Source organism: Chiloscyllium plagiosum, unplaced genomic scaffold, assembly GCF_037043375.1.
Source record: "Chiloscyllium plagiosum isolate Xiang-an unplaced genomic scaffold, Cpla_swu_hap1 HiC_scaffold_19, whole genome shotgun sequence".
Lineage (NCBI taxonomy): Eukaryota > Metazoa > Chordata > Chondrichthyes > Orectolobiformes > Hemiscylliidae > Chiloscyllium > Chiloscyllium plagiosum.
Window position 1 is genome coordinate 20,770,279 of NW_028270157.1, and position 27,067 is coordinate 20,797,345.

The window sequence follows — 27,067 nt, forward strand, 5'->3', positions numbered from 1 at the left end:
ACACACTCTCATCCCTCTCCTGAAGAAGGGCTTATGCCCGAAACATCGATTCTCCTGTTCCTTGGATGCTGCCTGACCTGCTGCGCTTTTCCAGCAACACATTTTCAGCTCTCACCCCCCTCCCCCACCACCAGGAATACACTCTCACTCCCTCCCCCAGCACCAGGAACACACTCGCACCCCCCTCCTACACCACCAGGAACACACTCTCACCCCCCTCCCCATCACCAGGAACACACTCTCACCCCCCTCCCATAACACCAGGAACACACTCTTACCCCCCTCCCCCACCACCAGGAATACACTATCACCCCCCTCCCATAACACCAGGAACACACTCTCACCCCCCTCCCCCACCACCAGGAATACACTATCACACCCACTCCCTCACCACCAGGAACACACTCTCAATCTCCCCTTCCCCCACCACCAGGAACACATTCTCACCCCCCTCCCCCACAACCAGGAACACACTCTCACCCCCCTCCCCCACCATCAGGAACACACTCTTATGCCCCTCCCCCACCACCAGGTACACACTCTCATTTCCCTCCTCCACCACCAGGAATACATTCTCACCTCACTCTCCCACCACCAGGAACACACTCTCACCCCCCTCCCCAACCATCAGGAACACACTCTCACCTCACTCCCCCACCACCAGGAACACACTCTCACCTCACTCCCCCCCCCCCACCAGGAACACACTCTCACCCCCCTCCCCCATCACCAGAAACACACTCTCACCCCACCTCCTCCACCACCAGGAACACATTCTCACCTCCCTCCTCCACTACCAGGAACACACTCTCATCTCACTCCACTACCACCAGGAACACAATCTCACCCCCCACCCCCACCCCCACCACCAGGATCACACTCTCACCCCCCACTCCCACCACCAGGAACACACTTTCACTTCACTCCCCCACCACCAGGATCACACTCTCACCCCCCCTCCCCCACCACCAGGAACACACTCTCACCCCCCCCCCCCTTCCCCACCACCAGGATCACACTCTCACCCCCCACTCCCACCACCAGGAACACACTCTCACCTCACTCCCCTACCACCAGGAACACACTCTCCCCCCCCTCCCCCATCACCAGAAACACACTCTCACCCCACCTCCTCCACCACCAGGAACACATTCTCACCTCCCTCCTCCACCACCAGGAACACATTCTCACCTCACTCCACTACCACCAGGAACACAATCTCACCCCCCACCACCAGGATCACACTCTCACCCCCCACTCCCACCACCAGGAACACACTTTCACCTCCCTCCCCCACCATCAAGAACACACTCTCACCCACCCTTCCCCAACATCAAGAACACACTCTCACCCCCCTCCCCCACCACCAGGAACTCACCGCCCTCCTCCAAGACCGGGAGCACATTGTCGTCTCCCTCCATTACCACCACGAGGAACATACTCTCACCGCCCTCCTCCAAGACTGGGCTCACATTGTCCTCTCCCTCCAAAACCACCACCACTGGGAGCACAAACCCAATTCTCTCCTCCACCACTTAATGGGATATTGTCATTGGACTGTTACTCCAGAGATCCAGGTTAACTTCTAGGGACCAGGATTCAAATCCCACTATAGCAGATGGTGGAATTTGTTATCAACAAATTATCTGGAATTAAGAGTCTAATGATGACCATGAATCCATTGTCAATTGTTGGGAAAAGCCATGTGATTCACTAATATTCTTTAGAGAAGAAAACAGTGTGGTTGTCTCTTAACTGCCCTCTGGGCAATTACGGATCGGCAATACATGCTGGCCTTGCCAGTGACACTCACGTCCTGTGAATAAATATTTAAAAATTGAAAACTAGTATTGATAATGGCGCAACTATCACCCATTGTCATATAAACCTAACTGGAAGGGAACTGCCATCCTGACTCAATCTGGCCTACATGTGACTCCAGATCCTCAGCGATGTGGTTGACTCTGAACTACCCTCTGAAATGGCCCTGGCAAGCCATTTGTTCAAAAGGCAATTGGAAATGGGCAACAAATACTGGTCACATCAGTGATTTCCTTGGTAAAGATATAAAAAAGATCATACTGTGACTGCTTGCTGAGCAAACTCACTGCAGCAATGTATTGTACATTACAAAAGTAAAGGCATTTCCGAATCATTTCACTGGCTGTTTTCTGTGAATGTCCTAAGATGGTGAATTTGGATTAAATTTCCTCTTGATACTATTGGTGCGTCATCTGACAAAAAAGACTGTTAAAAGAAACAGATCAAACATTCAAATATTTTTTGTTGTGAAAAGATTATTTATTCCACTTTGTAACTATGCTTTTGTTTTCTGTTGTGCAGGATTAGTAAGGAACGAAAATTGGAAATCCCAACTGAACAGCTTTTACGTGAACTTGGAATAAATTCCCAGCAAACAATTCGTCATGAAACAACGAATCTCGGCACAATCTGTAGAGCAGGTAATTTCACATCATAAAAAGTTACTGCACAAAAGGAGACTATTCAAGCCATCATGTCCATGCTGGCTGGGAAAGAGCTATCCAGTTTAACCATCCATTTTCACTCTTTGTTCATCTCCATCAGGGTTAAAGCACTGCAAGTACATAGCAAATGATTCCTAAGTGTGCTGAGGGTTTCTGGCCTTCTGGATAGGCTCCACCACCCTCTGAGTCAAAAAAGGTAATCCTCAACTCCCCACCAATCTTACCATTAATTGGTAAATGTTTTAACACAGCCCTGAAATAGCCTTTCTGATTTATTCTTTCATGGGAATTCAGTTGTTGCTGGCAACGCCAGCATTGGTTCCCACCTCTGTTTGCCCCAGAACTGAGGGGCTTACTAGACCATTTCAGAGAACAGTGAAGACTCAGCCACATCGTTGTGGCTCTCAAAGTCACATGTAGTCAAGAGTGTGATGCTGGAAAAGCCTGAAACATCAATTCTCCTGCTCCTCGGATGCTGCCTGACCTGCTGTGCCTTTCCAACGCCACACTCTCAACTCTGATCTCCAGCATGTGCAGTCCTCAGTTTCTCCAAAGTCACATGTAGGCCAGACGTGATGGTACTGGCAGATTTCCTTCCCTCAAGGACATAAGTGAACAAGGTGAGTTTTTACAAAAATTGTACTTTTATGGTTAAAGTTACAGAGATCAACTTTCAATCCCAGATTTTATTAATGTAATTCATGGTAAGATATAAACCCATTCCCCCAGGACACTACCTTAATGCCTCTTCTACTAACCCAGTCCTATCATCACTCACCACCATATCTTGGGGTGTACCAAGTTCTACTAATGTTATTGTTCACACTGTAATTGGCAATAATAGGCACAGAGATGTCAAAACATCCCAACTACTTCACAGTTAAGGCTCCATCTGTAAAAGGAGTAATGTTAGGAGGGGCAAATGCACAGAATTGTGACACAAGAGGCAATGTTTTGAGGGGGTATTTGAAGGTGGGATTGAGATGTATTAGGTTGGGAGCAATGGTGGTGGGGCAGAAATCAATCTGTTTTTTAGGCAGACCTCTGAGGTCCATGTGTGGTAGCAACCTCTAGCATCGAAAGCCAGGGTTGTCTATGATGTTGGCATGCCAATCACCAGGCACAGACCCTCAGAGTATCTCTGCACATGTGCAGCCCTGTGGCTTAGAGGGAATATTGGTGGTAATGTTATTGGATTAGTAATCAAGGGGCCCAGTCTAATGCTCTGGGGTCATGGATGCAAATACCACCATGGAAGCTGGTGGAATTTAAACTAAATTAAATTGAAAGCTTATCTCTGTGATTGTGTGATGACGTTTTCATCAATTATCATTTACTAATGCCCTTTAGAGAAAGAAATCTGCCATCCTTATCTGGTCTGGCCTATATATGATTCCAGATCCACAGCAATGTGGTTGACTCTTAACTACCCCCTGAAATGGTTTAGTGAGTCACTTAGCTCAAGAGCTATTTCGGAAAGGCTGGTCTTGCCAGCAATGCCCACATCCCATGAATGGAAAATGGTGGGAATATCAGAAGAGAATTCCAACTAGTGAACTTGAGGGGGCTACAGGCATAATCGTGGTGGAGAGCAAGGTCAGAAACAGAAATTGCTGGAAATGCTCAGCAGGTCTAACAGCATCTGTGAAGAGAAATCAGAGTTCTGAGTTCCCAGTTCTGAGGAAGGGTCACCAGTTCTGAAATGTAAACACTAATTTCTCTTCACAGATGTTGCCAGACCAGCTGATCATTTCCAGCAATTTCTGTTTTTGTTTCTGATTTACATAACGACATCGATTACCCGAACAAGACGAGCGTGGAGTATTTTGTTCAGATCACTGAGAGTTTGGATAATGGATTGTTCAGATAATGGATAACGTTTTTACGGGGCCTTGAGATCTTGTTTGGATAATCCAAAATACGGATAATTGATGTTCAGATAATCGAGGTTGTTCTGTACAGCATCCACAGTTCTTTCAGTTTTTATAGAGAACAGGGATTTGAGATCAAGTTGCGGTATTAAGGATTATGGAACTTGAGCAAATATATGTTGTTAAGTCTTAGATAATCCTTGATTTAATTGAATGGCAGAACTTGTTTGAGGGGCTGAATAGTCTTATCCTGTTCATATACGAATGTGACATAAGAAACCAACAACAATATCTTTGGAACAATTGAGACTGAGATAGGTCAGTTGCGTGGAAGGGTTTTTTATTTGTGAAATTGAAACTGAGTGAGATTCATGGCGATGGATAAAGTCTTGGACACAATGAGTAGACAATCTTAGCAAGGAGATAAAAATAATTTGATCGTCTGTGTACACAAACAGGGGGAGGCCATTCAGCACCTTCAGCCTGGTGTGTTATTCATTGAGATTATAGTTCTCAATGTACCTCAATTTCTTTTACCAACTTCCCTCTTTGATCCATATGCTTTTTGTTATCAATCCCCATCAATCACAACCTTGAAAATTTTGACCAAGCTTTGGGTGAAGAATAATATTCATTTGAATGATGTTACAATGTCACCTCTTGTTGTTGCTGGCTTTGCACATAGACTCATAGAGACGTACAGCAAAGAAACAGACCCTTTGGTTCAATTCATCCATGCCGACTAGATATCCAACCCAATCTAGTCCCACCTGCCAGCACCCGGCCCATATCCCTCCAAATCCTTCCTATTCATATACCCATCCAAATGCCTTTTAAATGTTGCAATTGTACCAGCCTCCACCACTTCCTCTGGCAGCTCATTCCATAAATGTACCACTCTCTGCATGAAAAAGATGCCCCTTAGGTCTCTTTTGTATCTTTCCTCTCTCACCCTCTAGTTCTGGACTCCCCCAACCCAGGGAAAAGACTTTGTCTATTTATCCTATCCATGCTCCAGGGAAAACAGCCCTGGCCTATTCAACCTCTCCCTATAGCTCAAATCCTCCAACCCTGGCAATATCCTTGTAAATCTTTTCTGAACCCTTTCTTTCACAACATCTTTCCAATAGGAAGGAGACCAGAATTGCACACAATATTCCAAAAGTGGCCTAACCAATGTCCTGTACAGCCAAACATGACCTCCCAACTCCTGTACTCAATACTGTGACCAATAAAAGAAAGCATACCAAACGCCTTCCTCACTACCCTATCTACCTGCGACTCCACTTTCAAGGAGCTATGAACCTGCACTGTCCAAGGTCTCTTTGTTCAGCAACACTCCCTAGGACCTTACCATTAAGTGTATAAGTCCTGCTAAAATTTGCTTTCCCAAAATGCAGCACCTCGCATTTATCTGAATTAAACTCCATCTGCCACTTCTCAGCCCATCGGCCCATCTGGTCAAGATCCTGTTGTAATCTGAGGAGACCCTCTTTGCTGTCTACTACACCTCCAATTTTGGTGTCATCTGCAAACTTACTAACTGTACCTCTTATGCTCGCATCCAAATCATTTATATAAATGATGAAAGATCATGGACCCAGCACCGATCCTTGTGGCACTCCACTGGTCAGAGGCCTCCTGTCTGAAAAACAACCCTCCACCACCACCCTCTTGTCTTCTACCTTTGAACCAGTTCTGTATCCAAATGGCTAGTTCTCCTTGTATTCCATGAGATCTCACCTTGCTAACCAGTCTCCCATGGGAAACCTTGTCGACCTCTTTACTGAAGTCCATATGGAGCACATCTACCACTCTGCCCTCATCAATCCTCTTTGTTACTTTTTCAAAAAACTCAATCAAGTTTGTGAGACATGATTTCCCACGCACAAAGCCATGTTGACTATCCCTAATCAGGCCTTGCCTTTACAAATACATGTTCACCCTGTCCCTCAGGATTCCCTCCAACAACTTGCTCACCACCAACATCACTGGTCTATAGTTCCCTGGCTTGTCCTTACTACTCTTTTTTCAGACTTTAGAAATAGTTACCAAACATTGGCCCAGTCACTGGGTCAGAATCTCAGAACTCCCTTCCTAACCGCACAGAAGGTTCCCCGATAGGGCTGCAGTAGTTTAGGAATGATTTGGAGATGCCGGTGTTGGACTGGGGTGTACAAAGTTAAAAATCACACACACCAGGTTATAGTGCAGCAGGTTTAATTGGAAGCACTAGCTTTCGGAGCGACACTCCTTTATCAACCACCTGATGAAGGAGCAGCGCTCCGAAAGCTAGTGTGCTTCCAATTAAACCTGTTGGACAATAACCTGGTGTTGTCTGATTTTTAACGTGGTTTAGGAAGGTGGCTCATGACCATCACCTCAAGGTAGGTTAAGGATGGACAACTACAGCCACTGACGCCCACAAGTGATGAACAATTTTGTTAAAAGGTGATAAATTAAATGTGCAAATCTGCTTCCTGTACCAAACTGTCATGGACAAAATTTCATGGAAGCAAAAATTAGCAAGTGAGGTCAGGATGGGATCAGAGTTACGATGTGGTGAACTGACATAATTTTAGGTTGGGACTAGAATTAGCAACAATCTATGGTGGGGAAAGGATAATTGCATAAAACAAACTTTTTTATATACACTTGTGGGACGTGGGTATTGCTGGCTGGACCAGTATTTATCACCTGTCCCTAGTTGCCCTTGAGAAGGTGGTGCTGAGCCGCCTTCTTGAACTGCTGCAGTCCATGTCCTGTAGCTTGACCCACAATGCCCTGAAGGAGGGAATTCCAGGATATTGACAAGGTGATAGTGAAGGAATAGTAATATACTGCCAAGGTCAGAAGTCACATGACACCAGGTGATAGCCCAAAAGGTTTATTTGAAATCACAAGCTCAATTAATCGGATAATAGGTCATCCCTTCACTTGCTGTTCAGCTGTTGACACTTTACTCATGCCGTCTGACACTTTTGGTCACCTGCAGAAACTTATTGTTCAATCTGTCAACATTCCACTCACATCAATTGTGCAATCTTTTGATCTTTCTGCCTATAAATTCTGTGCCTGTGTGCTTCTCTTCACTCCATCTAGTGAAGGGGCTATGCTCCACAAGCTACTGATTTCAAATAAACCTGGTGTTGTGTGACTTCTGACCTTGTCCACCCCAGACCAATGCTGGCACCTCCACATCATATATTTCCAGGTCAGGATGGTGATTGGCTTGGAGGGGTACTTGCAGGTGGTGGTGTTCCCATGTATCTCCTGCCATTGCCCTTCCAGATGGAAGTGGCCGTGGCTTTGGATTTGATTGGATTTACTACTGTCATGTACCAAGATATAGTGAAAAGCATTGTTTTGCCTGCTATCCAGACCAATCATACTTTGCATAGGTACATTAGGGTAATCGAACACAGTGCAGAATATAGTGTTACAGCTGCAGAGAATGATCAACTCTAGTATATGAGAAGTCTGTTCTTAAGTCTGATAACAGCAGGGAAGAAGCTGTTTTTAAATCTTGTGGTATGAGTTTTCAAGCTTTTGCATCTTCTACCCAATGGAAGAGGGTGGAGTCTTTGATTATGCTGATAGCTTTCCCAAGGCAGTCAGAAGTCTAGATGGAATCAGTAGAAGGAAGGCTGTTTGCTTGTTGGACTGGGCTGTGTTCACAAATCTGTCATTTCTTGTGGTCTTGAGCAGAACAGTTGCCGTACGACGCTGTGATGCATCCTGATAGAATGCTTTCTATGGTGCAACAATAACTATTTGTAGGAGTCATTGTGAAAATGCCGAATGTCCATAGCCTTTTTATGAAGTAAAGGCATTGGTGTGCTTTCTTGACTGATGATGTGGATGGTAGATTGTTGGTGATATTTACTCCTAGGAACTTAAAGCTGTTGACTACGTCAACCTCATCATCATTATTACTGACAGGGGCAGTCCTCCACTCCACTTCCTAAAGTCAATAACCAGCTCCTTCGTTTTTCTGACATTGAGGGAACATGGACTGCTTCAGTATCTGCATGAATGATGCTGAACTTAGAGCATTCATTGGTGAACATCCCCTTGTCTGACCTCATGGTGGAGAGAAGGTCATCGATAAATCAGCTGAAGATGGTTGGGTCTAGGACACTACCCTGAGGAGTTCCCACGAAGATGTCCTGGAGCTGAGATGACTCACCTCCAACAACCATAACCATCTTCCTGTATGCCAGTTCTGACTCCAACCAGCAGAGAGTTTGCCCCTGATACCCATTGATTCCAGTTTTGCTAGGGCTCTTTGATGCCACATATGGTCAAATGCGGCCTTGATGTCAAGGCTGTCACTCTCATTTCCCCTCTGGAATCCAGCTCTTTTGTCCATGTTGAACCAAGGCTGCAATGAGGTGCGGAGCTGAATGGCCCTGGAGGAACCCAAACTGGGCGTCACTGAGCAGGTTATTGCTGAGCAGGTAGTGCACGATAGCACTGTTGACGTCGCCTTCCACCGCTTTACTGACGATCGAGAGTAGACTGACGGGGTAGTAATTAGCCAGGTTGGAATTGTCCTGCTTCTTGTGTACATACCTGGGGCAATTTTCCACATGTCGGGTAGGTGCCAGTGTTGTTAACTGTAGTGGAAGTGGAGTGGCACGTTCTGGAGCAGAAGTCTTCAGTTCTATTGCTAACATGTTGTCAGGGCCCATAGCCTTTGCAGTATCCAGTGCCTCCAACATTTTTTGACATCATGTGGAGTGAATCGAATTAGCTGGGGACTGGTATCTGTAATGCTGGGGATGACTGGAGGAAGCCAAAATGGATCATCCACTCATCATTTCTAGCTGAAGATAGCTGTGATGCTTCAGCCTTATCATTTTCACTGATGTGTCGGGCCCTTCCATTCTTGGCGGTGGAGATATTTGTGGAGATTCCTCCTCCAGACAGTTGTTTAATTGTCCACCACCATTCATGACTGGATGTGGCAGGACTGCGAGCTTACATCTGATCTGGTGGTTGTGGGCTCACTTAGCTCTGTCTGTCACTTGCATGTCAAATAGCACAAGCAACAACTAGTCCTGATTGGTAATTTCACCAGGTTCAAACCTCATTCTCAGGTATATCTGGTGCTGCTCCTAGCATGCTCTCCTGCACTCTCCATTCATCTGGATTTGATCCCGTGGCTTGATGGTAATTGTTGAGTGAGGGATATGCTGTGCCATGATGTTACAGATTGTGCTGGAGTACAGTTCTGCTGCTGTTGATGCCCCATAGTGCATCATCAATGCTCAATCTAAAGTTGCTCCATCTGTTTGAAGTCTGTCCCATTTAGTACGGCGATAGTACCACACAATAAGCTGGAGGGTATGTGAAGGCAGGTGTTCGTCTCCCCAAGAACTGTGTGGTGGTCATTCTTACCAACACTGACATCTGATTGATCAGAATGGGGTCAAGTATGTTTATCCCTCTTGTTGTTTCCCTCACAACCTGCCACAGACACAGTCGAGCAGCTACGTGCTTTAGGAGCCGACCAGCTCTATCAGTAATGCTGCTGCCGAGCCACTCTTGGTGATGCACATTGAAATCCCCCACCCAGAGTATATTTTGCAGCCTTGCCATCCTCAGTGTTTCCTAAAAGAATGAGCAATGGATGGGATCAGAACAGGCAACAGGAGCTGGTCATTTAATCCCTTCAACCCACTTCAACATGCGGTGAAATCATTTTTTACTCATTCATGGATGTGGGTGCTGCTGGCTAGACCGGCATTTATCGCTCATCCCTAAATATCCAGAAGACAGTTAAGAGTTAACCACATCACTGGGATCTGGAGTCACATATAGGCCAGGGGAGGTAAGGATGGAAGATTGCCTTCTCTAAAGGACACTAGTGATTCAGACATTGGTAGGGGTCACATGGTTGCCATGAGGATGTTTATTCCAGTTTTTTTTTCAATCGAATTAAAATTTCACCTTCTGCCATGATGGTATGTCCCTAGAATTTTAAGTTAGGCCTCTGGATTTCCAACCCAATGACGTTACCACTCCTGCACTGCCTCTCTATCGTGACTGGTCTTCTACTGCAATATCTGGAGGTGGCCATGAGGGTTTAGGGAGAGTTGGACTGCAAAAGGAATGAAAGACATTCAGACAGGAAACAGCATTCACGCAACACTCAGAGTCTAAGGAATATATTTAAAGAATCTCTACAAATTTGCTAACAATGGGCTGTAATGTGGCAGGAGGTTAACAATCTGCAAACGGGGTTAGTCAAGATTCCCAGGTGACAGGAACGGAACAGATCCCTGGAGGTTAGCAATGGGAGAGTGGCGCTGGGGAATATTAAAATGGGACAGGAATAAATCTGGGCATTGGCGCAGGATTTGGTGCCCGGTTTACATCAGTGGGGTGTAAAACCTTTCCACAGTGAAACGAGAACTTGCATTTCATCTACAGAGAACAGCCAGCAGTGTTTGAATTGTAAAGCCACTTGCAATTTCAAAGCACAGTCTCCATCAGAATGATCATAAATCTCTTTCAGATCCAAACGAATACTCAGCAAGGTCACCAACAGCTAAAAATAAACACAACCCATCAATCGGTGTTGCTGATCCCAGTGAAGACTTTATTAAGATACTTAAAGATAAGGTAGGTGACACAGAATGCGGAAACCCAATGTAAAACTAACACCAACCTGTAACTCTGGCACTTCTCTGTCAACTGCTTTAAATTGGAATGTGTTCCTTCAAAACTGGAGCCTGGTTTGCATCAGTGCGGCTGAGATCTGTGAGGTTACACCTGGGTCAGCTGTAATAAACATTTCCGGCAGTGGCCAGTGCCACTGCAGACCAGAGTTGGTCATTTGGTCTGATACAGTGTTACTCAATCGAAACCACCATCCAGCTCCTGGTGTGTAGTCCTGTAGGTTACAGTTTGGGTCAATATCCTCGGACGCTGTCCCAGCAGCACTGGGGAAGCACCTTTACCACATGGACCGCAGTGTCAGGAAGGACGCTCACACCCACCTACTCGCAGGACAACTAGCAAGGAGCAATAAATATCAGCCGTGCTGGTGATATCCGGTAATGAATGTGGAAGAATGGAATTTCAGAGAACAACAAACTGAACTCTCATCTCCTTCTAACTGATGACCTTGTCAGTATTTTGAAGCTTATTCAGGTGAAGTGAATTTCTGACAATCTCCTGTGCAAACCTGTCTTACTTTATCTATTTTATGAGGGGCAGCATTTTTCTGAATTTAATTTTTCGGTCTCTTGGTTATACCCAGCCAGTGGCTGTGCCGATTATAGGGGGACAAGGTGAATTACACGTGACCTGTTTGCACATCTCAGCATTTTCATCTGGTGTATAATCACTTGCAGCTGCAAAACTGCTATATCCTCTGCTGTGACGCAAGACATTATTTAAAACTGCTTTATGTTTGTGGTTTTGGTTCAGCACCAGTGAATTCTGCCCAGATTTATCCCATAGAACAGATGCTGTTGTGGAGCAAGACAAGACTGCGGGTCTGAAATTGGTATTGGGTGCATTGGTGCCCCATTCACTCCACCGTCAACTTAATTTGTCATCAATCCCATTCCCTTGCATCGCAGCAACCATTTTGCTCAGAGCAAACTCCCACAGTCAGCAGTGTTGAAAGCATTAAGAGAATGAGTAATGTTTTTAGTGCTGTCGGTTGAGGGATAAATATTGGTCCAGGTCACCAGGGAGAAATCACCTCCTCTTCTAGAAACTCCTGCCATGGATTCTTTTCATCCACCTCAAAGAAGATTTTAGCATCCTGTCTGAAAGGCAAGCATTTTGACAATGCAACACTCTATCAGCCTCAATATAGGTGCAAAGCTCTGGGATGGGTCTTGGACCCGTAACACACGGACCAACAGATTTCAGAGCAGCTTCTTCCCCACTGTTATTAGACCTCTGAATGCACCTCTAAAATTACTAATCTAATATTGATTTTGCCTTCTCTGCACCTTCTCTGCAGCCATAACATTTTGTTCCTCGCCTGGTTCGAGACAACTTTTAATAGGCAGCTTTTACAAATGCACACTCTGCTCAGGCTGAGGGCAATGTCATCAATTGTTTCATTAAAAATCTGTAAAACATTGACCTAATCATGAAACGTTCTGCAGCCAGGGATGCAATGGCACAGGGAAGTCTATATGTAATCCTATGAACTTGTATGGTATGATCTGCCTGTACTGCACACAAAACAAAACTTTTCACTGTACCTAGGTACATGTGACAATAATAATAAATCAAATCAAATCAAATCAAACCTTCTGACTCCGAGCCAAGGGTACTACCCGCTGAGCAACATCTCACACTTCTTCATGATGACAGTAGTTCTTGGAATGTTTAGAACACAGAGGGAAGGAGGCCAGTTATTCCATCAAGTCCTTGCTAACACTTTGTGAGAATAACTCACCTAATCTGATTCTCATGGCCCTGCAATTGTTTTCTCTCAGGAGCTTTTTCAAATCCCTCTTGAGAACTCTGGCTGAACCTGTTTCCACCACACACACTACTGTCCATATTTCGTTTTCTGCCAATCCGTAGATCAGAAGTCACTGGGTCTGCACACCTATCGACTTGTGTGGACACTCAGGACATTCCCATATACTCAGGTCGACCCTAATCACACATTTTGTGAAGAGGTTTCTCCTCTTGTTTCCATTGATGTCTGTTCCAATGACTATAAATCTGGTGCCCTCTGATTCTCAACACATCTGGCCACAGTCTCTTTATCCACTCTGTCTAGACTCTTCCTGATTTTGAATACTTTGAGGAGAAAGTGAGGACTGCAGATGCTGGAGATCAGAGCTGGAAAAGCGCAGCAGGTCAGGCAGCATCCAGGGAACAGGAGAATTGACGTTTCGGGCATAAGCCCGTCTTCAGGAATTCGAATACCTCTAACAAATCTCCTCTCAGCTTTATTTTCTCTATCATTTCCAATTTCTCCACAGAACTCATTGCCTTATCCCTGGAGCCATTCTCAGAAATAGTGTTTAGTTTGCATTGTGCTGGGAGTTGGAGCTTGACACAAGTGGAGGAAGATTTTCTGCCATTCCGCTTCACTTCATAGTCCAGTTGGGTCTTTGACTGTCGATTTGCATTTGTAGGCACATAATGCACATTCAACTCAGTGAGATTGGATATCAGGAATTCAGTGGTAGAGGGCAACATTATAAATTATTATATAAAATCTGAGCAACATTAACCTAGTTACAAAACGGCCTGCAGCCAGGGATGCAATGGAACAGTGAAGTCTAAACATAACAATGACATAGATGATGGTATCAGCCAGCAGATGGACTGAGTTCAGATGGACTACTGTACTGATGCAAGATTATTATTCATTTGTTCTAGATGGAGGAAGCCTGTGCATCTGTCCTCCATGAGTTTGCCAAGTATGACAAAGAAGCCAGTGGTTTGGTAAGTAGCTGATTCATCACAGAAGATGTTGTCCATTTTATCTCTCCTTGCAAATGTGAACTCCAACAGGCTCTGTGTGGGGAACTGGAGAGACTGCAATTACCTTTCAGGTTCCACCTCGATGCAGCTTACTGCCAGGTGCTTCAATAAATTCTCTGATGGAGTTTTGATGGGATCGTTGGGAAATTAGAGATTTATATGGAAGACAAAGAATGAGCAGTTAAGTGGCAAATGAACCAGGTGGGCATTTATTTTAGACAGTGCGTGAAAGGACGGTGTAAGCAGATTCCCTAGTGTAAGTAGATTGGAAATTGGAATATTTGAAGAGGATCCTTTCCCAAAGCTTTGGGCAAAGAGCAGGGGATTTGGACTAATTAAACTGTTCATTCACAGAGTTGGCATAGGCATGATAGGACAAATGGGCTCCTCCTTATCTCTAAATTTGGCAATTTTTAATTGAAATACAAGAGAATTATTCAGAGAATGCTAACTGTATAGCTTTCCCACTTTCTTCCTAATCCCAAACTAAACCCACTGGTGTCTCACTGGTGTACTGCAATAATTATTAAAATAATCCACTGTTCTGTTCTCCCTGATATCCCTGTGTCAATCCCAAACTAGTCCCACTGCCCCTTTTTCTTCCCCATGTTCCTGAATTAATCTCAAACTAATTCCACAGCGCCATTCTCTTCCCATAGCTTTATATCTATTACAAAATAATCCCACTGCTTTGCTCTCTTCCTGTAGCCTGATATCAATTACAAACTAGGAGCATATTACTGCAGATGCAGAAATCTGTGCTGAAACAATAAAAAAAATTGTTTTCAGTACCAATTCCAGTATCTGCAGCAATTAGTTTGCAATTAAATTTTTTTTTGTTTTTAATTACAAACTAATCTCACTGTCCTGTTCTGTTCCTGTAACCTTGTATGAAATACAAATGATTCCTACTGTCCTGCCCATGGACTTAAATCCTCTTCTTATTGAATATTTTCTTTCAGTAGGGGTTTAGATATTTTGAGTTATGCGGTGTTTCATTTTACATTTCAGATCAGCAAGACTGCATTTCGACATGCGCTGGCAGATCTGAAAATTTCAATGTTTGTCATGGATTTGGAGCATCTGTTAGCAAGGTACTGATGGAATTTAACTGCTGTTACTTTATAACTTGGATGGAAGAGATTACATGTGATATTCCTGCTCTGGCTCAGTGGGTAGCTCTCTCACTTGAGTTTGAAGGTTGTACGTTCAAGTCCCAGTCCAGAAACTTGAGTGTTTCATCTAAATTGAAGTTCCAGTGCTTTTCTAAAGTAGTCAAGCAGATGAGGTATTAAACTGAGGATCTTGTGTCCTCTTAGTCAGATGTAAAAGATCCCACTTTGCTGTTACTTTGAAGATGAACAGATGATTCTCATCAGTATTTATCCCTCAATCAACACTTTCATCAATTTATTTGTTCTTTATGTCACCAACCTATGCCGCTTCTCATTTTGTGAACTGGATTTTCAGAGTTTGGTTAAAAGCATTCTAAGAACAGGATGAATCTGCTGTAGCCATTACCAAATTCAAAAAGCCCCGTTCATATGAAAGAAAACTTTCACGAGCAGGAAGTTTCCACAAGTTATATCAGCTGAAGTTTCCTGATTAAAGCTCAGAGAAAGTCTTCCTCCCTTTGTATTGTGTAACTGCTGCTCAGCGTTTTAGTGAATGCGAGTCAAAAAGTGTGGTGCTGGAAAAGCACAGCTGGTCGGGCAGCATCCGAGGAGCAGGAGAGTCGACGTTTCGAGCACAAGCTCTTCATCAGGAATGTGGGAGGGGATGCCCAAGGGGGCTGAGAGATAAATGGGAGGGGGCTGTGGTTGGGGGGAAGGTGGCTAGGAATGCGATAGGTAGATGAAGGTGGGGTAGTGATAGGTCGGAGAGGAAGGTGGAGCGGATAGGTGGGAAGGAAGATGGGCAGGTAGGATAGGTCAAGAGGGCTCCCTTTAGTGAGTGCGGAGGGGCATCGGCTGCAGTGATGGTGAAGTAGGGACTCCTGGTTGCAGTAGGCCCAGAGGGTGGACTCTTTCGGTGGTGGCAGGTCATTGACTGCAGCGGTCCCAGTGCCTGAAGCGGGGGTTCCTGGCTGTGGTAGGCCTGGAGCAGGGACCTTGCAGAAGTCCTGGAGCTGTGTTTGGGACCCTGGCCAAGGAAGATGAACTCTCTTTAAGTACTTGCTTTTTATTCTTTTGTACCTCAAAATGGCGCCAGTTTGTGGCAGCAGAGCAATTTGCACCGTATCTCCCTAGATATACCTGACAATAAATCATTCAGAAGAAGATGAATTCAATTTTAGCTGCTTGTAAAATTCTTGTCCCGTGTCTGCACTACACAATGACTAAACTTCATCAATGCTGGGTCTGCTGTAAAGAGGCTTAAGATATTGTGAAAGGTGTTTCAAAATGCAATTATTTTGGCAGGGAGAATAAAAGAGTTGAATATTATTTAAATAGAGAAAGACTGCAGAAAGCTCCAGCACAGATGGACTTGGGGATCCTAGTGCGTGAACCATAAAAAGTTAGCAGCCAAGTTCATTGGGTAATAGGGAAGGCAGATGGAATCCTGGCCTTTTCTCAAAGGAAATGGAGTATAAATATCAGGAGAGCTTGTTAAAAAAACTATATAAGGAACTAGTAGGACTACAGCTGGAATACTATGAACACTTTTTGTCCCCTTTTCTAAAGAAAGATATGAGGCATTTGAGTTGATTCATAGAAATGTCGAAACTTAGAAAATGGTTCCAGGAGTAGGCCCTTTGTCCCTTTGAGTCTGTACCACCATTCAACATGATCATGGCTGATCGTACAATCTATTCCTTCTTTTTCTACATACCCCATTGATCCCTTTAGTCATAAGGGCCACGTCCAGCTCCTTCTTGAATATATCTATTGGACTGGCCCCAACATCTTCCTGTAGGAGAGAATTCCACAGATTCACAACTCCCTGAGTGAAAGCATTCTTCCTCATCTCAGTCCTGAATGGCTTACCCTTACTGTGACTTCTAGTTCTGGATTTCCCCAACATCGGGAACATGCTTCCCGCATCTAGCCTGTCCAGTCCCATCAGGATGTTAAATGTTTCTATGATATTCCCCCCTTATTCTTCTAAATTCCAGTGAGTTCAAGCCCAGTCAATCCAGTCTTTCCTCATATTTCAGTCCTGTCAATCCGGAAATCAGTCTGGTGAACCTTCGCTGATATTCCTCAGTAGGAATTTCCTTCCTCAGACTAGGAGACCAAAACTGCACACAGTATTCAAGGTGTGCTGGATTGATCCCTCCATACCCTAGATTTTCTTATGAGGAGAAGTTGAGTTGGTTGGGCTTATACTCATTAGAGTTTGGAAAAATTGAGACCTTACTGAAACATACACAATTCTTAGGAGGTTTGACAGGGCAGATGAGGAGAGGTTGTTTCCCCTTGTGGGAGAGACTGGGACCAGGGGCTTAATCTCAGAGTAAGGATTTGTCCATTTAAGACAGAGATGAGGAGGACTTTTTTCTAGCAGAGGGTGAGGAACCCATGGAACTCTTTACAACAGAGATCTGAAGACTGAGACAGACACATTTCTAATCATTAAGGGACTCAAGTGTCATGGAGATAAGGCAGGAAAGTGGAATTGAGGATTATCAGTTGAGTCATGATTTCATTAAATGCAGGAACAGACTCAATGGACTGAATGGCCTAATTCTGCGACTACGTCTTATGATCTTAAAATTGAATCCATTTCCATGCTTCTAGCAACCTGAAGTCATTTTTAGGTTAGTTTATATATTTCCTGATCACTTACACCAATAGGAACAGGAGGAGGCTATTCAGCCCCTATTGTAAATGATCTGTATTTTAACTCCATTCCTCACTCCCTCACCCTTAGGTTTCCTCACAGTTTAACATCCTCATTCACCAAAATAATGCATCAACCTCAGTTTAGAAATTTTAAATTGACCTACAACCTCAAGGGAGTGAGTAGAAATTGGTAGGACTATCTCTGGGCTAGTAACCCAGAGCTGAAAATGTGTTGCTGGAGAAGCGCAGCAGGTCAGGCAGCATCCAGGAAACAGGTACACCTATCACATTTCCGACGCCCCTCCCCCAAGTCCCTCCTCCCTACCTTTTATCTTAGCCTGCTGGACAAACTTTCCTCATTCCTGAAGAAGGGCTTATGCCCGAAACGTCGATTCTCCTGTTCCCTGGATGCTGCCTGACCTGCTGCGCTTCTCCAGCAACACATTTTCAGCTCTGATCTCCAACATCTGCAGACCTCACTTTCTTCTCAAAGATAGTAACCCAGAGGCCCAGGCTAATGCTTTGGGGGCATGAATTCAGAATCCCAGCCTATCGACTGATGGAATTTAAATTCAATTATTTGATAAACCCGGAACTGAAAGCTCATTTTAATAATGCTGAACATGAAACCCATCATCAATCATGTAAAAGACACATGGACCACTTTAGGAAGGAAAATTTTGTGTACTTACCTGGTCTGGCCAATGTGTGACTCCATATTCACAGCAATGTGATTGCCTCTTCAACCACCTCGGAAATGGCCTTGCACATCACTCAGTTCAAGGACAATCAAGGATGACCAACAAATGCTGGCCTTCAAAAACCAAAAGAACTGCCGATTCTGTAAATCAGCAACAAAAACTGAAGTTGCTGGAAAAGCTCAGCAGGTCTGGTAGCATCTGGTCTTAGCTGTGACGTCCACATGTGTTACAAGAATAAAACAAAGTGTGTGCTGCTCTTCCTCCAAGACTGCTTCATATTTGAGGATTAAAATCATTGACAAGGCTGCAATCTTAATGATCCAGGATGATGCAGCATAAAATGGTTCTTTTTTGCAACTGGTTTTAATGGCCAGCGATTCTTTTATATCTCTGTTAAATCCCAAAACTAAGTGATCCTCCCTTTTTGTTCTCTGTTTTGTGTGACAATAATGAGAGATGTCAAACTGCTCATGTTGCCAATGGTGGATTGTCCTTCCACTTTATGATAAATATGCTGTGTTGCTTTTCTGCGGAGAATTTATGCACCTGGAATTTTTGCAGCAGCTGGTGCGAGCTCCAGAAAGAATCAATTTTATGCAGACGTAGCTATTCAGGTTTGTGAGCAGCATCAGCTGTTGAGAGCAACGTGACCTGTTTACTGTTTGGTCTCATTGCTGTTTTACATCCCTTTGGTCAGAAAATTGAGATTGAAAACTCGCGTTTTGTAATTCACATGGTCCGAGAGGTATAACTGCACTGCCCGTATTCAATGGCAACAATTTGCATTTGTAGAAATTTTCTAAACAATCTGTTTAGAGATGTTACTACTCACCTCTGAAGCAGATGGGACTTGAACCCTGGACTCCCGGCTGACAGGTAGAGAGTCTACCACTGCATCCCTGCCAATTTGCAATTTATAGATATTTTCTAAGCAACTTTGTTAGAGATGTCACCGCACCTGTGGAGCAGGTGGGACTTGAACCCAGATCTCCTGGCTCAGAGGTAGAGATACTACCACTGCTCCAGAACATCCCTCCCAATTTGCAATGACATAACGCCTTTAACTTAATAAAATTCACTTAAGTGGCATTAAGCAAAATCTGAGCCACGGAGGAAATTGTTATGGCAGGCAACCAAAAAGCATGATCAAAGAGTAAAGAGCATCTTAAAACAGAATCACAGGCTGTTACAGTGCAGAAGGAGGCCATTAGGCCCATTATGTCTGTACCACCTCTTCAAAGTTAAAAATCACACAACACTAGATCATAGTCCAACAGGTTTATTTGGAAGCACTAGCTTTCGGAGCACTGCTCCTTCAACAGGTGGTTGTGGAGAGTAAGATCATATGACACAGAATTTATAGCAAAAGATTATCGTGTGATGCAACTGAAATGATATAATTGAAAAAAGCTGCATTGTTTGTTAAGTCTTTCATCTTTCAAGAATGACCTTGTTTGTTTCAGTTCTTTCATATGTTTCACCTCTTCAAATGAGCATCATTATCTGCTAAACGAAAGTGAGGACTGCAGATACTGGAGATTAGAGTCGAGAGTGTGGTGCTGGAAAAGCACAGCAGGTCAGAGGAGCAGGAGAATCAATGTTTCGGGCAACAGCCATCTACTGTCAACCTCCTGTTTCATCCCTGTAACCTTGCACATTATTTCTATCCACGGCCTTCTTGAATGCCTCAATTGACCATGCCTCTATGCATTCTATCCCTAACTACTTACTGGGTGAAAAAGCTCTTCTCACCTGGCTTTTGTTTCTTTTGCAAATTATTTCAAATCTGTGCTTTCTGGCTCTTGATCCTTTTTAGGAGCAGAAACAGTTTCTTCCTGTTTACTCTATCAAGCCCAAACATCTTTTTTAAAAAATTCTCCTTATAGCCTTCTTCTCTCCCAGGAGAACAGTACTAACTTCTTCAAGCTATCCTCAAACAGGACAAAGCTGCAGTGAGATGGAAAGGTTCAGGGACTGAATTCCAGGCTTTATGGGCCAGGTAGCTGCAGGCAAGATCCTGGGTAGTGGTTGAATAAGCCTGGGGCTGGAAAGCAGTCAGAATTAGTTGAGCATGAAAATCTCAGAGTTGTGGGGCTGGAGGAAATTACAGAGATAGAGAGGGGCAAAGGCAGGGGAGGATTTAAAAACAAGGAAGCAAATTTTAAACTTGGTGTTATTTAAACAGGAGCCGGTATGAGTCAGCAAGCAGAGGGGTTGCTGGGTGAATGGGACTTTGTGAGTTTAGGTATGGCAGCAGTTCTGGGGGACCTCAAGGTCATGGAGGTTAGAACGTAGGAGGTTGGTCCGCAGTACATTGGAATAGTCAAATCTCGGCATAAAGAAGACATGGATTTGGGTTACAATGGTAGTTGAGCAGTGATGGAGCTGAGGTGGATGATGTTATGGATGTGGAAATGGATGGTCTTAATATTGTGTGGATGTGTGGTTGCAAATACATCCCAGAGTCAAGTACAACATCAAAGTCGCCCTAGCTGTTTGCTGAAGAGAAGGATGAAATCAGTGGCTAGGAAACAGAGTCATCAATGAGAACAGATCTAACTTTCACCAAGTAACATTCATCCACTGCCCACTGGGCTCACTGGTCTGGCAGTGCCTCATATTTACAATTCTTATTCTCACACTCAATTCTCTCCACAGCCTCAACTCACCTCCCAGTATGTGTAAGTATCTGGCATCTGGTTCTTTCCTCACAGCATCTTCCAAGCCCCTGGCATTCAGAAGGACTTAGGGAGCAGATGCATGGGAACACCACAACCTGCAATTTCCACCTCAAGCCAGTCACCATCCAGACTTGGAAATATATCGCCGTTCCTTCATTGTCGCCCTGTCAAAATCCTGTAACTTTCTCGCTCACAGCATGATGGGTGTATCTACAGGAAATGGATCGTAATGGTTCAAAAGGCAGTTCACCACCACCTTCTCAAGAGCAACTTCAGTCTGTTCCGCCATTCGGTAGGATCATGACTGATCCAACATTCCTTACATCCACTTCCCTACCCTTTCCCCCGTAACACATGATTCCCCTAGTCACTGTTCTAATCACCATGATACACAATGTACAGTGACACAGGTGACTGGGTAATGTGTTTGAGTGTTGTAGAATGAGTCGAAGAGTCTGGCGCTAGAAAAGCACAGCTGGTCAGGCAGGAGAGTCGACATTTTGAACATAAGCTATTCACCAGGAATGTTATAGAATGAGGGAATAATAAGAACATTGAAACAGGAGGAGATCATTCAGCCCATCAAGTCTGTTATAGAGTCATATATTCTGTCATTCAATTAGATTAAGGCTTATCTCTGTCTTAACAGACTGAGCTTGTGTCATATAAAGGTGTAAGGTAATTTGATGGCAACCCCTAAGATCCTTGACAGGGTGAATATGGAGAGAATATTTCATCTTGCGGAACAATCGAGAACAAGGGGCCACTGATTAAAACAAAGGAGTTGTGTCACGTGACTGAGATGAGAAACATTTTTTTCTTATTAGGAGTAGTGAGTCTTTAGAACTCTCTTTCCCAAAAGATAGTGGTTGCAGAGAATGTGAATATTTTTAAGGACAAGATGGATAGATTCTTGATAAGCTAGGTGGTGTGGGGAAGGGAGGTGAAAGGTTGTTGAGGACATCCAGGAATATGGAATAATTAGAGCAACCATGATGTTATTGAATAGTGGAGCAGGTTAACACGTCTGAATGTCCTACTCCTGCTCCCAAGTCACAGCTACTCACCTCGCTAGCTATTTGGGGGGTAATGTTCCAGATTTCTCATTCCCCTTCTTTCATGGAATTATAAAATCCCTACAGTGTGGAAGGAGGCCATTCAGCCCATCGAGTTAAGACCAACCCCTCTGAAGAGCATCCCACCCAGACCCACCTCCCAACCTCTCCCTATAACCCTGGATTTTCCCATGCCTAACCCACCTAACCTGGACACTATGGGCAATATAGCATGGCCAGTCCACCTCCTCTGTCCATCTTTGGACTGTGGGAGGAAACCCTTGCAGAAACGGGGGAGACAGTTGCCTGAGGCTGGAATTGAACCCAGGTCCCTAGCGCTGCGAGGCAGCAATGCTAACTGCTAAGCCTAGGCTGAAAAATTCATTGACATTAACTCGAACACTGGAAAGAAATCTCAGCTGCTCTTTGAAAGAGGACTCATGGCATATTGAGGGGACAGACTGGTCCTTAATTTAATTCCTCACATGAAAACTAACATGTCTAACAGTGCAGCATTCCCTCAGTATTGCATGTGGCCTGTCAACTTGGATTACTTATTCAACCCAAAGCTCAAACATCCAGCAAACACTGTGCAGGTCAGGCAGGTATTTGTGAACAGGATAGCTGAGCTAATGATTGAAACTTAATTGAGCCACGGGAACAGACACAATGGCAGGTACCAGGGCAATGGGTGGAAAAATCCATGTTGAATTCCCGTGTGTTGGGAAAACAGACTTCAATTAACATGAAGGTGGAAACAGCGACCGGATCTCAATTAGGTTCATTGACAGGGCATTTGGCACTAGTTATCCCTGAGTCCACTGGAATTCCATTGTGACTCAGCGATTCAATGGGAGTCACATGATTTTCCAATGCTTCCTGAAGACTGCCCATGCTACTGGAGTTGTGAGCCTGTGTGTTTGTGTGAGAGAGAAGGAGACTTGGAATCAGACACTGATTGAGGGACTAGGAAGGGGAAGCTGTTGAAAGATACACTCTAGCCCTTGTCTTCAACCCCTTGGCCTGCCCCTCCTCCATGCAACACCTTGCAACCAGCATCGCACCCTCACTCATGTTTAGCCTGGGGTTCATCATTGATCCTGTGGCCATTTTGGGTGCATTATCAGCAGTTGCCACTGGTGTCCCATTGGTGCTAACAGTAATGAAGAGTCTGTGACCTCTGGTTGGCTAAAAGTTCTCAGTAAGTGGGATTTCTACCCCTCAGGTCCTCAATTCTGCAGAAGGCCCAACGGTGGCCAGTTAAGTGTCTGATGGCCATTTGGTTCTCTTAAGCCTATCCCACGAAACTGGGGTGGTTTTGACCAGTTGTCAAAACAGTGGGTTAGATTCCTTTGTGCCCTGTTAGATTCCGCCTGATATTTCAGATCTGATAAAAGCACTTGAGCTCATAACCATCAGGCTGACAGAGAGAGTGAGCCACTGTTGATTTTGAGTGCCTTCTCTGCTGAGATTCTGATAGGTCATAACGGTGGCAAAGGCCCTCATCTGGGACACTGGGAAGCTGGTGGCGGTGGAAATTTCACCAGGAGTCAGTGCCATCAAGATAGAAATGAAATTCTTCTCCTCAATGTTTGCAATGACCCAGAAAGCAGAGTCATGCAGCAGAAAAAACTCACAGCTCACACAGTTGAGTTGGCCAATCAAATAAAGTTCATAGTTCATCAAACAAATAGCTCTCATTCTGTATCCCCAGAGGTTTGACTGATTTCTCTCCTATAATCATTCAGGCTGTTTCCCAAAGGAAGATGTGTCTGAAGAAGATTTATGCTGCATGTGTGTGAATCCATCTATTATACCAAACCCAAATAGGAAACTGCATTAAGCCTGTGGTACCTTCCTTCACACTCTACAAGTTGGAATCAGCCTAGGTTTTCAACTGCACTACTTTATTTAAGAACCGACTTCGTCAATCTTACTTTTTGTATAAGAAACGCTTCCTTTAAGTCTACAATGCCCTGGCCATTTCTTGCAATTCATTTGGAGTGATATTCTGAATTTAACTTTTCCAATCCCTCAGTAGCATTGGATTCTGGTTATGTTATACTTTGATTTTAAAATCCTCGTTATCAAAATGTTTCATTAGTTCTAAGACCAGCATTTTAAACTTTAATAAGTGTAAGCATGTGTGAGCATGAAAGCTCAGGGAGCTGAGGTGAACTGACAGACTAAACAAGGATACAGATCATAGGCGACACATAATGGCTCAGTGGTTAGTGCTGCTGCCTCACATTGATTCTAGCTTGTGGAGTCTGTATATTCTCCCCTTGTCTGTGTGGCTATCCTCCTACAGTTGAAAGGTAGGGTAGGTCGATTGGCCATGTTAAATTGCCCCATAATGTCCAGGAATGTGTAGGCTAGGTGGTTTAGTGTTGGGAAATGCAGCGTTACAGGGAGAGGGTGGAGGGATGCTCTTCAGGGGGTTGTTGGACTGAATGGTCTCTTTCTGCATTGTAGGGATTCTATAATTTATGAGACTCATTACAGGGGATATTTAGCAATACTCTGAATAAATACATTCCTTCCTACCGCAAAGTATAATTCTAAGGGGAGGCTGTTTAAACAAAGATATTCATGAAAACGTCAAAATTGGGTAAAGATCACATAACTGTTCCATAAGTGGCAAGTCAAATGATTGATTAGAATGCAGAGAATGACTAAAAGGTTAATAAGGAGGAAGAAATTAGATTATGGGAGGGAGCTAGCTAGGAATGTGAAAGAAGCAGATAACAAGAGTTTCTACAGCAACTTAAAAAAGAAAACTAAGTAATGTGAGCATGGGTCCTCTAGAGAGTGAGAATGGTAAGATAATAGTAGATAATAAGAAAATTATGGATGAAATGAACAAATATTTTGCTGCTTCATTACAGACCATACAAAAATAATTCCACTCACAGCTTCAAATCTAGAGATGGGAGTAAAAGAGGAACTGAATGAAAAACAATCACAAGGGAAGCAGGAGTTACAGATGGACTTCATCCTAGGATCTTAAAAGAGGTTGCTAATAAGCTAGTAGTGTTAATTTTCCAAAATTCTCTCGATTCAGGAAAGGTTCTATGAGACTGTGTCGTGGCAAAAAAAAACCCTCTATTCAGGAACAGCTAGTTCTAATGAGTCCTGATTCAAATGTAGGGGTATGGGTGGGTTGCGCTTCGGCGGGTCGGTGTGGACTTATTGGGCCGAAGGGCCTGTTTCCACACTGTAAGTAATCTAAAAAAAAAAAAAAAAAATGAGGGTCCAAACAGTCTATTTCTGCCATGTAACATTACAGAATCCTAAACTTATTCTGGTGGAATAATGTTATACCAAATGCACAATTTCTTTTTTCTCTGATTGAATCATTGTGTAAGAAATAATTGATTGTTAAATGTAATTCTACCCTTTATTCAGATTGAATTTAAGACGAAAGGATGGGTATGTGGATTATGTAGCATTTGTGGGAAAACTGCAAAGCAGATCAAATCTGAGCCTGTTCCAGAAGATGATGCCAAGGTTAAGTCCCAGGTAACTCAACCAGTGGGAATGCATGGATCTTGTAGATGGTGGACACTATTTGTGTCAATGCACAGTATATGAATGTTTAAGGAGGTGAATGGGATGTTGATTGAGGGAGCTGCTTGGTTCTGGATGGGGTTGAGCATCCTGAATGTTTTCAGAGATGCTCCTATCCAGACATCACACTCCTGGATGTATGTAGATGGTGGAAATGCTTTTTTAGCCATATTTTTTATTTAGGCGGTGGCATAATGGTAATGACACTGGACTCATAGTCCAGAGGGTCAGGCTGATGTCCTGGACAAGTGGGTTTCAATCCCTCATGGCAAATCTGAAATTAAAATCTAATAGAATGACCACCATGTAATCTCTGTTGATTGTCTATAAAAAAAGTTCTTCCCTTCACTAATACCCTTTTGGAAAGAGAAGGGTATGGAATGCCCTGCCTGCAACAGTAGTAGACTCGCCTACTTGAAGGGCATTTAAATGGTCATTAGATAAACATGTGGATGATCATGGAATGGTGTAGGTTAGATAGGCTTCAGATTGGTTTCACAGTTCAGCGCAACATTGAGGGCCGAAGGGCCTGTACTGCATTCTACGTTCTATCTGCCATCCTTACGACGTTTGGTATACATGTGACTCCATACCCACAGCAATGTAATTGTCCCTTAATTCTGAATGGGCAATAAATGCTGACTTAGCCAGCGATGCAAGCATCCCAAATGAATAAAAATAATGTGGTTTGTCCAACCAAGCCTCAAATCAATGGCCGTGTCACCTTACAGTGGGGGCTTGGAGCTTTCCACGCTGATCCTATTTCCCTTCTCTAACCCTGTGCCCTATCACAGCTTTCAGCTTGAAGCATTTATATTTCGCAAATGACTAATTCACCTCTAATACCTGCTGTTCAATCTCTTATTGGTTTCTCAGTGATGGAGGAGCTTTGAGGGCCGCTAAGGGCAGTCTGACTGCTTCTGAAGCAATGGTTTGTTTGTTGAACCAGTGTCACAGGCTCTACCTTCACCTCTTGGCAGCATTCAGGTACCTACATGCTTATACTTTATATATTTATCTCAAACATGCACCCTTGCTAATGAATGAAGGAAAGATCAGATCAAGTTGTAACTGGGTGATTGAAGAGTGTTTGATTTTGCAATGGATTGTGACAGAATTTCCTTCCAGTTCAGTACCTCTCAAAGTTCTAGTATGAAGAACATAGTTGAGATTAAAGGAATATTTTATCATCCTCACCCGTGGTGTATAAACTATACTTGAATATTGTTAAAATAAAAAAGTTACGTTGCTAACACCTTTTGGTTTGCACTTATCAGACAAATTCAACCCTTTATTCAGATTGAATTTATAATGTGCGAATAATGTAGTGTTTGTGGGGCAACTGCAAAGCAAGTCAAATCTGACCCTTTTCTGAAAGATGATGCCATAGTTAAGTCAAGAGGCTGGTAGTGGTGTAGCAGAAATGTTAGTGACCTGGTAC

General features: G+C 43.9%; 1 protein-coding gene across 1 annotated transcript in view; it reads left to right on the forward strand.

Annotated features, from left to right (window-relative positions):
* Nucleotides 1-27,067, forward strand: part of LOC122559441 (uncharacterized) — a 96,244-nt gene that overhangs the window by 58,740 nt on the left and 10,437 nt on the right. The window contains exons 8-13 of the mRNA XM_087996897.1: nucleotides 2,344-2,462; nucleotides 10,881-10,987; nucleotides 13,730-13,795; nucleotides 14,846-14,928; nucleotides 25,465-25,578; nucleotides 26,503-26,613. Coding sequence (XP_087853023.1) covers nucleotides 2,344-2,462; nucleotides 10,881-10,987; nucleotides 13,730-13,795; nucleotides 14,846-14,928; nucleotides 25,465-25,578; nucleotides 26,503-26,613 — 600 coding nt within the window. The remainder of the gene's footprint in view (nucleotides 1-2,343; nucleotides 2,463-10,880; nucleotides 10,988-13,729; nucleotides 13,796-14,845; nucleotides 14,929-25,464; nucleotides 25,579-26,502; nucleotides 26,614-27,067) is intronic.